Raw genomic sequence first — 15,116 nt, 5'->3', positions numbered from 1 at the left:
TTATACTTATACATATGTTCCCATACCTTTTCCCTCTTGTGTCTCCCTCCCTCCCATCCCACCTATCCCACCCCTCTAGGTGGTCACAAAGCACCAAGCTGATCTCCCTGTGCTATGCGGCTGCCTCCCACTAGCTATCTATTTTACGTTTGGTAGTGTATATATGTCCATGCCACTCTCTCACTTTGTCACAGCTTACCCTTCCCCCTCCCCATATCCTCAAGTCCATTCTCTAGTAGGTCTGTGTCTTTATTCCCATCTTACCCCTAGGTTCTTCATGACCTTTTTTTTTTTCCTTAGATCCCATATATATGTGTTAGCATACGGTATTTGCTTTTCTCTTTCTGACTTACTTCACTCTGTATGACAGACTCTAGGTCCATCCACCTCACTACAAATAACTCAATTTCGTTTCTTTTTATGGCTGAGTAATATTCCATTGTATATATGTGCCACATCTTCTTTATCCATTCATCTGTTGATGGACACTTAGGTTGCTTCCATCTCCTGGCTATTGTAAATAGAGCTGCAATGAATATTTTGGTACATGACTCTTTTTGAATTATGGTTTTCTCAGGGTATATGCCCAGTAGTAGGATTGCTGGGTCGTATGGTAGTTCTATTTGTAGTTTTTTAAGGAACCTCCATACTGTTCTCCATAGTGGCTGTATCAATTTACATTCCCACCAGCAGTGCAAGAGTATTCCCTTTTCTCCACACCCTCTCCAGCATTTATTGTTTCTAGATTTGTATTCTGTTGTTTTTGGATGGAATGTCCTGTAAATATCAATTAAGTCCATCTTGTTTAATGTATCATTTAAAGCTTGTGTTTCCTTATTTATTTTCATTTTGGATGATCTGTCCATTGGTGAAAGTGGGGTGTTAAAGTCCCTTATTATGAATGTGTTACTGTCGATTTCCCCTTTTATGGCTGTTAGTATTTGCCTTATGGATTGAGGTGCTCCTATGTTGGAGGGATGCACATTATCTTTAAAGGAACAATAAAAGTAGATTATTATTATGTTGATAATAATCTAATAAAAAGAAATAAGTAAAATAATAAGTATAATTGATAATCAATAAGAAGGCGAAATAGAAGAGGATAAAGCACATAGAAAATATAGGATAAATAAAAAACAAATAGTAAGATGATTGATTGAGTCCCAAAGACATCAATAATTATATTAAATATAAACAGACAATTCCACTTTAAATACAAAGACTGTCATACTACTACATTTCCCAAACTGTGGGCTGAGGTGCCCTGGCGGCCTTCATAAATTCACAGGAGACCTAAGGAATATTTTAAATTTTCAGTGGAAACAAAACAATATTTCATATCTCTCACGTATTTTGCAAACTGCTAGCTCAGAGTAGCTCCCAGTTACATTAGGTTGCAGAAAGTTCTGCTTGGTGACATCAAATCTTTGCAAAGCTGGGTTTTCAGCAGTGGCTGTGTTAAAGAAAAAGTACCAAATGAAAATTAATGGTATAGGAAATTAGGTGGCAGTTTATAATCTGATTCCAAGGTATGAGAAGTTGAGCAGTGTCTAACATTCTATTACTAAGAATTATGGTGGGCAAAAGACTTATTAAGTGGTTTGGGTACAGTTATTTAATAAATAAAACTGTTAAGTATTTCTTTTTTGGCTAGGAATGACGTGAACAAATTACTAAGACCCCAAGAGTGCTGTGAACTAAGTTTGGGAACATCTATCATAATTAATTAAAAATAAAAACTACAGGGAATTCCCTGGTGGTCCAGTGGTTAGCACTCCGTGCTTTCACTGCCAGGGCCCAGGTTCAATCCCTGGTCAGGGAACTAAGATCCTGCAAGCTGTGCTGTGCAGCCTAAATAAATAAATATATAAATAAAAGAATAAATAAAAGTAAAAATAAAAACTATGTGTTCCATACAAAGCAAGTAATATACATGTTCAGAGACAGAATGAATGAATATAAAAAGATGGAAAACACATTATGCAAAAATGAACCAAAAGAAAGCTGATTTGACAAATGTGGCATTATGACGATCTTTGTCTTTAAATTATCATTGTGTGTTTATATTTAAAATAGTTATAGATATATTGAGGATTAAATCTACAAACTTGTTATTTGTTTCTTAATTGCCTTATAACTAAAGTAGACAAAATAGAATTTGTGTCAAGATTCATTACTAAAGAGAGATATGTTCTAATAATAAAAGAGTCTATCTACTAGAAAATATAATTTTAAAATATATAAAGGTACATTACTGTACCTAAATAAAAATGTTAAAACTATGTATATATTAATATATAAAAATAAAAAAATGGACAGAGTTAGAAAAAGAAATAAGACACATGTACAATAGATGGAACATTATCTGGTAGAATAAGCAGACTCCCAACAAATCAGTAACTGTGTAGAAGATTTAAACAAATATTAACCGATTGTGCCTCACTGATATACCCAGGGCACTGCACCCTCTACCACAGACACATATTTTTTACATACACCTACAGTTATCTCAGTTGATCATATGCTGAGCCATAAAACAAACTCAGTCAATCTCAAAACTTGATAATAAATATACAGCTAAAAACATTCCTCAAATGGTTGTAAATTCTGCAAAACATTTCTAAGTAAACCATGGGTCATTGAAGAAACTACAATGGTCATTATCAAATATTTTAAACTGAAAAAAAAGAAAATATGACACATTAAAACTTGCGGAATACATCTAAATCAATGCTTAGAATAAAAATAATAGTCTGAAGCTTTTTTTAAGACTATGAAAAGCTGAAAATAAAAAATTCTAAGTAATTATCTCAAGAAATTCATTTTTTAAAAAAGAACACCAAATAAACTCAAGAAAAATTTAGTAAAAATAAAAAGAAGATAAACATAAATCAACAAAGCCAAAAGTTGGTTCTTTGAAGACTGAAAAAATTGACCAGTTAATTGATTGGTTTCAATCTATCCTCCATTATTTGAATTAATTAGTAGGGAGTGTGGGGAGGAACAAGAGATTAAAAAAGAAAAAAGAGATTTTAAAAACTAAAGTAAAATGGTATTTTTCCAGCATATATTTCTTCTTGATTACATATTGATTGACTCTAAATGGTATTTTTATTACTTTAACTTAAACCTATGAGGTCTTAAGGGGTAGTAGCTGAGTCTAATATTTAAAATATGCATTTAAAAATATGCTTTCATAGTTGTTGAGCTTTGTCTACAAATCATGTGCTGAAATTTCTTTGTGCTGACTTGGCAACAGACTTCCAACATAGGTTACTGCTACATCATGAAACATATTGGAGAAAAAAAGAGAAAGCATAGAAATTTCTACAATAACTATTTTTTTAACTCAAACACAAATTGTTTACTTTATTTCTTTAACAATAAAACAGTAATAATGACACAATAATTTAGTTGTAACAAAGCACTCAACAGAGCAAAATAAAAACAAAGCTAATTAAGGAGGCAGAGCTTCAGCTCAAGTTACTCATCTCCTTTAAACAGGAAAAACTATCATTAGTCTAGTGGTTCTCAAACAGGTCTGCTCATTTTAGGAATGGGAGGAAGGAGAACTGGTTCTTAAAAGAAATAGCTACATCCAAAGCCCACCTCAGAACAATTACATGAGAATCTCTCAGGAGTGGGGCCCATTCAAAACTTTTTGAAGTGTTGTCAGTGTTTACAACTACAAGTCTAACGTAATAAGCATTAAACACCATACCCTCAAAACAATCCAAAACCAAGGGATTTTTAAAAAAAAGAAAAGAAAAAGAAATGTGATAAATTTCTTTCCTCTTATCCTGGGAAAAGGGGGAAGGAAGCACCTACTCATTTCTCCTTGTTTTTTATCCATTTTTGATTGCCCAAAGTCAAGTTTAACAAATGTTAAATATTGGAACTTATGCAAATATCCTACCCAATTAAAATTTTCACTACTTTACATTTAGAAAGCTCTTTTAAAACAATACAAGGGGGAAGGAGCTTCAAGATGGCAGAAGAGTAAGACGTGGAGAGACCTTCCCCCCCACAAATACATCAGAAGTATATCTACATGTGGAACAACTCCTACAGAACACCTACTGAACACTGGCAGAAGACCTCAGACATCCCAAAAGGGTCTCAGTGCTCTGACCGGGTGTCAGGGAAGTGCCTCTGAAGTGGGAGAGCCAAGTTCAGGACATTGGTCCACCAGACCTCCCAGCTCCACATAATATCAAACGATGAAAAACTCCCAGAGATCTCCATCTCAACACCAACTCCACTAAACGACCAGCAAGCTACGGTGCTGGGCACCCTATGCCAAACAACTAGCAAAACAGGAACACGACCCCACCCATTAGCAGAGAAGCTGCCTAAAATCATACTAAGTTCACAGACACCCCAAAACACACAGCAGATGTGGACCTGCCCACCAGAAAGACAAGATCCACCCTCATCTACCAGAACACAGGCACTAGTCCCCTCCACCAGAAAGCCTACACAACCCACTGAACCAACCTTAGCCACTGGGGACAGACACCAAAAACAACAGGAATTACGAACCTGCAGCCTGCAAAAAGGAGACCCCAAACACAGTAAGTTAAGCAAAATAAGAAGACAGAGAAACACACAGCAGATGAAGGAGCAAGGTAAAAACCCACCAGACCTAACAAATAGAAAAAATAGGCAGTCTATCTGAAAAAGAATTCAGAATAATGATAGTAAAGATGATCCAAAATCTTGGAAATAGAATGGAGAAAATACAAGAAACATTTAACAAGGACATGGAAGAACTAACGAGCAAACAAACAATAATGAACAGCACAATAAATGAAATTAAAAATTCTCTAGAAGGAATCAGTAGCAGAATAACTGAGGCAGAAGAATTGATAGGTGACCTGGAAGATAAAAGAGTGGAAATAACTACTGCAGAGCAGAATAAAAAAAAAAGAATGAAAAGAAATGAGGACAGTCTCAGAGACATCTGGGACAATATTAAACACATGAACATTCGAATAATAGGGGTCCCATAAGAAGAAGAGAAAAAGAAAGGGACTGAGAAAATATGTGAAGAGATTAGAGTTGAAAACTTCCCTAATATGGGAAAGAAAATTGTTAACCAAGTCCAGGAAGCACAGAGAGTCCCATACAGGATAAATCCAAGGAGAAACATGCCAAGACACGTATTAATCAAACTATCAAATATTAAATACAAAGAAAAAATATTAAAAGCAGCAAGGGAAAAACAACAAATAACATACAAGGGAATCCCTATAAAGTTAAGAGCTGATCTTTCAGCAGAAACTCTGAAAGCCAGAAGAGAGTGGCAGGACATATTTAAAGTGATGAAAGGGAAAAACCGACAACCAACATTACTATACCCAGCAAGGATCTCATTCAAATTAAATGAGAAGAGAAATTAAAATATTTACAGAGAAACAAAAGCTAAGCACCACCAAACCATCTTTACAACAAATGCTAAAGGAACTTCTCTAGGCAGCAAACACAAGAGAAGGAAAAGACCTACAATAACAAACCAAAAACAATTAAGAAAATGGTAATAGGAATATACATATCAATAATTACCTTAAAGGTAAATGGATTAAATGCTCCAAACAAAAGACATAGACTGGCTGAATGGATACAAAACAAGACCCATATATATGCTGTCTACAAGAGACCTACTTCAGACCTAGGAACACATACAGACTGAAAGTGAGGGAATGGAAAAGATATTCCATGCAAACGGAAATCAAAAGAAAGCTGGAGTAGCAATTCTCATATCTGACAAAATAGACTTTAAAACAAAGATTATTACAAGAAACAAAGAAGGACACTGTATAATGATCAAAGGATCAATCCAAGAAGACGATATAACAATTGTAAATATTTATGCACCCAACATAGGAGCACCTCAATACATAAGGCAAATACTAACAGCCATAAAAGGGGAAATTGACGGTAACACAATCATAGTAGGGGATTTTAACACCCCACTTTCACCAATGGGCAGATCATCAAAAATGAAAATAAATAAGGAAACACAAGCTTTAAATGATGCATTAAACAAGATGGACTTAATTGATATTTATAGGATATTCCATCCAAAAACAACAGAATACACTGTCTTCTCAAGTGCTCATGGAACATTCTCCAGGATAGATCATATCATGGGTCGCAAATCAAACCTTCATAAATTTAAGAAAATTGAAATTGTATCAAGTATATTTCCCGACCACAACACTATGAGACTAGATATCAATTACAGGAAAAAATCTGTTAAAAAACACTAAGACATGGAGGCTAAACAATACACTACTTAATAACCAAGAGATCACTGAAGAAATCAAAGAGGAATTCAAAAAATACCTAGAAGCAAATGACAATGAAAACACAAAGACGCAAAACCTACGGGATTCAGCAAAAGCAGTTCTAAGAGGGAAGTTTATAGCAATACAATCCTACCTTAAGAAACAAGAAACTTCTCAAATAAACAACCTAACCTTACACCTAAAGCAATTAGAGAAAGAAGAACAAGAAAACCACAAAGTTAGCAGAAGGAAAGAAATGATAAAGATCAGATCAGAAATACATGAAAAAGCAATGAAGGAAACAATAGCAAAGATCAATAAAACTAAAAGCTGGTTCTTTGAGAAGATAAACAAAATTGATAAACCATTAGCCAGACTCATCAAGAACAAAAGGGAGAAAACTCAAATCAATAGAATTAGAAATGAAAAAGGAGAAGTAACAACTGACACAGCAGAAATACAAAGGATCATGAGAGACTACTACAAGCAACTATATGCCAATAAAATGGAAAACCTGGAAGAAATGGACAAATTCTTAGAAAAGCACAACTTTCTGAGACTGAACCAGGAAGAAATAGAAGACATAAGCAGGCTAATCACAAGTACTGAAATTGAGACTGTGATTAAAAATCTTCCAACAAACAAAAGCCCAGGACCAGATGCCTTCACAGGCAAATTCATCAAACATTTAGAGAAGAGTTAACACCTATCCTTCTCAAACTCTTCCAAAACAGAGCAGAGGGAGGAATAATCCCAAACTCATTCTACGAGGCCACCATCACCCTGATACCAAAACCAGACAAAGTTGTCACAAAGAAAGAAATCTACAGGCCAATATCACTGATGAGCATAGATGCAAAAATCCTCAACAACATACAGGCAAACAGAATCCAACAGCACATTAAGAGGATCCTACACCACGATCAACTGGGGTTTATCCCAGGAATGCAAGGATTCTTCAATATACACAAATCAATCAATGTGATACATCATATTAACAAACTGAAGGATAAAAACCATATGATCATCTCAATAGATGCAGAAAAAGCATTCAACAAAATTCAACACCCATTTATCATAAAAACCCTCCAGAAAGTAGGCATAGAGGGAAGTTACCTCAACATAATAAAGGCCATATATGACAAACCAATAGCCAGCATCGTTCTCAATTGTGAAAAACTTAAACCATTTCCTCTAAGATCAGGAACAAGACAATGTTGCCCACTCTCACCACTATTATTCAACATACTTTTGGAAGTTTTAGCCACAGCAGTCAGAGAAGAAAAATAAATAAAAGGAATCCAAATCGGAAAAGAAGTAAAATGGTCACTGTTTGCAGATGACATGATACTATACATACAGAATCCTAAAGATGCTACCAGAAAACTACTAGAGCTAATCAATGAATTTGGTAAAGTAGCAGGATATAAAATTAATGCACAGAAATCTCTGGCATTCCTATACACTAATGATGAAAAATCTGAAAGAGAAATTAAGGAAACACTCCCATTTACCATTGCAACAAAAAGAATAAAATATTTAGGAATAAACCTACCTAAGGAAGCAAAAGACCTGCATGTGGAAAACTATAAGACACTGATGAAAATAATTAAAGCTGATACAAACAGATGGAGAGATATACCATGTTCTTGGACTGGAAGAATCAACATTGTGAAAATGACTCTACTATCCAAAGCAATCTACAGATTCAATGCAATCCCTATCAAACTACCACAGGCATTTTTCACAGAACTAGAACAAGAAATTTCACAGTTTGTATGGAAACACAAAAGACCCCGAATAGCCAAAGCAATCTTGAGAAAGAAAAATGGAGGTGGAGGAATCAGGCTCCCTGACTTCAGACTATACTACAAAGCTACAGTAATCAAGACAGTATGGTACTGGCACAAAAACTGAAGTGTAGATCAATGGACAAGGATAGAAAGCCCAGAGATAAGGCCACACACATATGGTCACCTTATCTTTGATAAAGGAGGCAAGAATATACAATGGAGAAAAGACAGCCTTTTCTATAAGTGGTGCTGGGAAAACTGGCATGCTACATGTAAAAGAATGAAATTAGAACACTCCCTAACACCATATACCAAAATAAACTCAAAATGGATTAAAGACCTAAATGTAAAACCAGACACTATAAAACTCTTAGAGGAAAACATAGGCAGAACACTCTATGACATAAATCACAGCAAGATCCTTTCTGATCCACCTCCTAGAGAAATGGAAATAAAAAGAAAAATAAACAAGTGGGACCCAATGAAACCTAAAAGCTTTTGCACAGCAAAGGAAACCATGAACAAGACGAAAAGACAACCCTCAGAATGGGAGAAAATATTTGCAAATGAAGCAACTGACAAAGGGTTAATCTCCAAAATTTATAAGCAGCTCATGCAACTCAATATCAAAAAAACAAACAACCCAATCCAAAAGTGGGCAGAAGACCTAAACAGACATTTCTCCAAAGAAGATATACAGATTGCAAACAAAGACATGAAAGAATGGTCAACGTCATTAATCATTAGAGAAATGCAAATCAAAACTACAATGAGATATCATCTCACCCCAGTCAGAATTGCCATCATCAAGAAATCTACATTTACTACTTTAGGGCAATCCAAAAAAAAAAAAAAAAAGAAATCTACAAACAATAAATGCTGGAGAGGGTGTGGAGAAAAGGGAATACTCTTGCACTGCTGGTGGGAATATAAATTGATACAGCCACTATGGAGAACAGTATGGAGGTTCCTTAAAAAACTACAAATAGAACTACCATACGACCCAGCAATCCCACTACTGGGCATATACCCTGAGAAAACCATAATTCAAAAAGAGTCATGCACCAAAATGTTCATTGCAGCTCTATTTACAATAGCCAGGAGATGGAAGCAACCTAAGTGTCCATCATTGGATGAATGGATAAAGAAGATGTGGCACATATATACAATGGAATATTACTCAGCCATAAAAAGAAACGAAATTGAGTTATTTGTAGTGAGGTGGATGGACCTAGAGTCTGTCATACAGAGTGAAGTAAGTCAGAAAGAGAAAAACAAATACCGTATGTTAACACATATATATGGAATCTAGAAAAAAAAAAAAAGGTCATGAAGAACCTAGGGGTAAGATGGGAATAAAGATACAGACCTACTAGAGAATGGACTTGAGGATTCGGGGAGGGGGAAGGGTAAGCTGGGACAAAGTGAGAGAGTGGCATGGACATATATACACTACCAAATGTAAAATAGATAGCTAGTAGGAAGCAGCCGCATAGCACAGGGAGATTAGCTCGGTGCTTTGTGACCACCTAGAGGGGTGGGATAGAGAGGGTAGGAGTCAGGCAGACATAAGAGGGAAGAGATACTTGGAAATATGTATATGTATAGCTGATTTACTTTCTTATAAAGCAGAAACTAACACACCATCTTAAAGCAATTATACTCCAATAAAGATATTAAAAAATATAAATAAAATAAAAATTTAAAAAATAAAAAAATTACACTAAATTAACAAAATAAAATAAAATGGATCATGGATAAGGACCTACTGTATAGCACAGGGAACTCTACTTAATACTCTGTAATGACCTATATGGGCAAAGAATCTAGAAAAGAGTGGATATATGTATATGTATAACTGATTCACTTTGCTGTACAGCAGAAACTAACACAACATTGTAAATCAACTATACCAATAACAATTTAAAAAATAAATAAGTAAATAAACTAAGGGGAGAAAAAAAAACAATACTGGGGGGAGTTCCCTGGTGCCGCAGGTTAAGAATCCCTCTGCCAATGCAGGGGACATGGGCTCGACCTATGGCCTGGGAAGATCCCACATGTCGCAGAGCAACTGAGCCCGTGAGCCACAATTACTGAGCCTGCGCTTTAGAGCCCGTGAGCCACAACTACTGAGCCCGCGTGTCAGCCCTACTGAAGCCCTTGCGCCTAGAGCCTGTGCTCCGCAACAAGAGAAGCCACCACAGTGAGAAGCCTGTGCACCGCAAAGAAGAGTAGCCCCCGCTCACCGCAACTAGAGAAAACCTGCGTGCAGCCAAAATAAATAAATAAAACAAAACAAAAACAATACCAGGTTTCAGAAAGAATCCTCCACATTTTAAGTTTGCATAGATGTTTAAGTCAGCTATTTGTTCAACGAAGAAGAGTAGATGAAATATATTAGAAAGCATTTTATTAATAAGTTATTATAAAACAATATTCATTTCATGTAGCACAATTAACTTTTTGGTGCAAGAAGAGGAATATCTGAATGTTTCCCATCTATTTCTAAAACTGTCAGAATTCCTTTGTATAAGATTGATATCTTCAAATTTAGAACCTAAACATAAATTTTTCTTAAGAATGCATACATAGAATACTTCTCCTGTAAATGCACTATATCTTTGACAAATTCCTATTGGGAGGTACAGTAGTGACTGCAGGCATTTATCTTTAAAACAACTTTTCCTCATTTTTCAGGTTTGGGAATGATACCACATCAAGTATGGAAAATAACTTTTTTCCTTAAGAAGACATAAATTCACTTAGAGGTGTCTCCTCAAATTCAGAAAAACCCATTTCTTCATCTCCTTCTGTCAGGACTCCATATTAATCTCAACCACTTCATTCTTGCCCGGAAGTGTTTTTGTCGGGTTGTCTTCACTTGCACCTTCAATGTCTGACATATCAATAGGTGGTAAACGATTCCTCCAGCACTGGAAGTTGTTATACTGACAAAATTCTTCATTGAGCTGGCGCGGCTTGGCCCACCAGTCTCCCCGCAGGGAGTCTGCGCGCCCCGCCCCGCCGTCGCCACCGCCCCTCCCCCGTCCCGCGGGGCCTCATGGGCGGCTGCAGCAGAGGCGGCTCGCTGGTCCCCCGGCCGCGGCCCTCACGCTCCGCGCCGTCCGGGGCACCAGTGTCCCCGCCGTCGCGGCGCTTGCTGGGCGAAACCGAAGGCTCAGTCATAGCCCCCGCGTCGATTTTACGCTTTCGGGGCAGCTCTGGGACGCCGAGGGGCTGCCCGGGATGCGAGACCCCCGGCGGCGGGGTCCAAAGCCGTGGCCGCGCCGGCTCCTCAGGAAAGTCGCGGAGCAGGAGCCCCTTCCAGGGCACGTGGAACGTCACGGGCTCGGCAGCACGCGGCTTGCCCGTGGGCCCCGAAGGATCGGGCGGAGCCCGCCGGGTGCGGGACTCCCGTAGCTGTGGGAGCGGAGGGCCTCTCCACTAACTTTGAAGTCCCTGTGGTCTTGCTATCCAGGTCAATGCCAATCCCCGGTGCACCTTACATTCGCCATGCCTACAGAACTGATTGACAAAGATGAGTTTCCTGTTGGGACATCTTTGAAGTATAAATGCCGCCTTGGTTACTACAGAAGAGTGTTCTCTATCACCTGCCTGCAAAACTCTGTCTGGTCAAGCCCTGAAAACAACTGTAGGCGTAAGTAACTCTAGACTGAGGACTCCTCTGTGTCAATAATCCTTAAGATCTGATCAGTCGTTCAAAGTTTGAAACAAAGACACGTGTCTTGGTAACTTTGCCTAAGGTATAAAAAGATGTGAGAGTTATTCTTGTAGGTCATATCTTCCTACTGCTTTGAGTTCCTAGCACCTTCATTACAAGTTCATTTCATGAGAAATGACCATCACGAGGCATGACTGAGGGAAAATATCCATTCACTAGGGGTGTCCCATTTTTACAACTGAAACTAAGTAATGAATGACTCAGGAAAGGAAAGAAAAGTGTAGGTGGGAAGAGAATCCCAAACTTCAAGACTTTTGATGTACACTGGTTGAATTACAGAGTAAGCATTTTAGTAATAAGCAGAGTTTACATCTTTCTAAGAGGCAAAAAATATGGGGATGAGATCTGGAAGGGAGGTCTTTTTGAAAGTGGTGCTTAGTAGGTGGCTGATCCTGAGGCAGTCTTGTCAGTTTCCTCAAGGTGGCAAATCTATGGAACTACAAGAGCTATGGTCAGTTTGGGACCTTATGTATTAACAGACGTTCAGAGTATTATACACCCAATACCCACATTCTGCTTCTTTCCCGTAGGTAAATCATGTGGATCTCTTCCAGATCTCATAAATGGCAAAATGGACATCAACAAAGACACCCAGTTTGGATCAACTGTTAATTATTTTTGTAATGAAGGGTGAGTTGGCAGTAGCCTTGTTTGGGATGACAGCTCTAGAATTGTAACACTAGTCTCTTAACAGTAGTCTCAGAAAGGAAATTCAAACTATCCATTTAAAGCATAGCAGTAAGATTTCTAAGTAGAAGTTGTGCCTTGAATCCAGGCATTTAACTACCCTTGCAATGACTAAACATATATTTGAAAAAATAGGAAAAAACCTGTAACCATGCTAGAAATTGGAGGGGTAAGGGTAGTGTTTGCACACCAAATTAATGCACCTAAAGCCAAGTGAAGCATTTACTAGATGAGAAGGACCAGCATTCTAAAGAAGTAAGTGGAACAAACACACATATATTCTTAACTCAAAGCAATAAGAGCTAGAAATGTTGGACTCAGGAAAAAGTAGGAAAGAGTTGTTTATTTGGGATGATGGAGTAGATGTGGTGGATGGGCAAATCTTAAATGTTATAGCACCTTTCCTGAAGTGTACACAATACAGGAATCTTGCTGTGGACATACTCTTGGCTTATCTGTAGGAGAGACAACCAATTTAGGAAAGAAATAGGGACACCTTATATCTTAAATTTTCTTCTGTTTTTATTACTTATTATTACTTAAAATACATGCAAAATAACATAAGTGAAACATAAAAATAGTAATAACAATAAAATGAATTTCAATGCATATGCCACCCACCTTAAAAACCATCACTAGTACCTTTGATGCTGACTATGTGCTTTTCCCAATTTCCATTCCTTCACCTCCAAAACTTCTCTAGAAGTAACCACCATCCTGAATTTTGTTTATCCCTTGCATTTCTTTTCCATTTTTTCCCATACATAGTACTAATCATTATATTTTTAGTTATACATATTTTGAACATTATATAAATGACATGATTTTAATGAACATCTTTGCAAACTGATTTTGATTTAATAGTTTGTTTCTGACATTCATTCATGTTGTTGTGGTTAATTCATTTTCATTTAGGATAGTGTTCTCTTGTCTGGATACAGAAGAATTTATTTCTTTTTTTGTTGTTGTTAGATATTTAGATTATTTCTAGTTAGTTTTGCTTTGTTTTGTTTTGGCTATTATAAGCATCCCTGATATAAAGATACTCATACATGTCTCCTAGTACACATGGGCAAAAGTTTCTCTAGGACCGTGGTTTTCAAACTTATTTTACCATAATCAACAGCTAAGAAATATATTTCTACAGCACATACACACACATAAACAGATACACATGTATACCACATCACATACACATTTATATAAATTAAAATTGTCACACAAATATCTAACATTATACTGGAAGTTCTAGCCAGGAAATTAGTCAAGAAAAAGAAATAAAAGGCATCCAGATTGGAAAGGAGAATTAAAACAACCTCTGTTTGGAATTAAAACAGTCTCTATTTGGAGGCCAGATCAAGATGGTGGAGTAGAAAAATCCTCGCCTTCTACCACAGACATATGAAAACTACAACTACATATAGAATATCTATCTCTGAAAGTGACCTGAAGACTAGCAGAACAGATTTTCTACAACTACGGATATAAAGAAAAGGCCACATTGAGATGAAGAGGAGGGGAAGAGATGTGGTCTAGTCAGAACACACCCCCCTCCAATGCAGTGACCCACAAGCCAGAAGAAAATCACAACCATGGGGATCCCCCCTGAGGAGTGAGGGGTCCAAGACCCACACTGGGGTCCCCAACCTGGGGCACCTGCACCGGGAAGACAAACCACCATAGTGTCTGGCTTTGAAAACCAGCAGGCTTATGTTTCAGGGGAGCCAGAGGGCAGCGGGAGACTGCTCTTGAAGGGCTCACTTGCTCTGGGTCCCAGCACAGACAGAGCAGCAACTTAAAAAATGCCTTGGCTTTATGAGGAGGAGATTTATTGATTAATTCTGGGGCAGGTACCAGGGGATGGAAGTGCTGGTAGGTGCCATTTTTTTTCTCTCCTTACACCTAGCGGCCCAGTGCTGGTAGGTGTCTTTCTATTACTCTCCATTAACATAGGTAACACTGTGTGCCCCACCCCAACGTTCCCCTAAGTACCTGCCCAGCCCAACCCACCTGCCTCAACCAGTCCCTCTAAAGAAGCTCCTACCCCATCCTACCTGGTACATGGGTCTGCCCAGGACCAGTGCTCCTCCAAAGTGGCTCACATTCTGGGGACCTAGCCCTTCTCACTAGCGAGCCCACAGAAGTTGCAACCAGGCCTCACAGGCAGCTGGGCTGGGGATCAGCCCTGCCTACCAGTGTGTCTGTAGAAGTCATGGCCTAAATACAACAGGAGGATGCAGGCAGCCCATGCAGGGGATAGCCTTGAGCACCTGGCTCGGGTGACCAGGGGGGATTATGCCACTGGGCTCTACATAACACTGTCTACATAAGGCCACTCTTTTAAGGTTGGGAGATGTAGCTGATGTACCTAATGGATAAAAGCAAACACCTAGAGTTAGGCAAAATAGGAGACAAAGGAATACCTTCCAAGTGAAAGAACAAGATAAAACCCCAGAAAAAGAAATATACAAGATGGAGATAAGCAATTTACAAGATAAAGAGTTCAAAGTAATAGTCATAAAGATGCTCATCAAACTCAGGAGAAGAATGGATGAACAAAGTGAGAACTTCAACAAAGAGATAGAAAATACAAACAAGAGC

General features: G+C 37.8%; 2 protein-coding genes across 2 annotated transcripts in view; one reads left to right on the top strand and one right to left on the bottom strand.

The window, feature by feature from the left end:
• LOC116760667 (complement receptor type 1-like) overlaps positions 1-15,116 on the top strand; it is a 67,817-nt gene that overhangs the window by 7,674 nt on the left and 45,027 nt on the right. Inside the window, exons 2-3 of the mRNA XM_032645876.1 lie at positions 11,565-11,744; positions 12,359-12,458. Of these exons, the coding sequence (XP_032501767.1) occupies positions 11,565-11,744; positions 12,359-12,458 (280 nt within the window). The remainder of the gene's footprint in view (positions 1-11,564; positions 11,745-12,358; positions 12,459-15,116) is intronic.
• On the bottom strand, positions 10,829-11,524 carry LOC116760211 (uncharacterized protein C9orf40-like; the record flags this gene model as incomplete). Its single annotated transcript, XM_032644727.1, is given in 2 exon segments — positions 10,829-11,125; positions 11,127-11,524. Coding segments are annotated over 2 exon segments (624 nt in total), but the record flags the coding sequence as incomplete, so codon positions are not given.

The sequence above is a fragment of the Phocoena sinus genome, chromosome 1 (assembly GCF_008692025.1).
Source record: "Phocoena sinus isolate mPhoSin1 chromosome 1, mPhoSin1.pri, whole genome shotgun sequence".
Classification (NCBI taxonomy): Eukaryota; Metazoa; Chordata; class Mammalia; order Artiodactyla; family Phocoenidae; genus Phocoena; species Phocoena sinus.
Note: the sequence above shows the minus strand (reverse complement) of the source record. Positions and strands in the feature narration are given on the sequence as shown.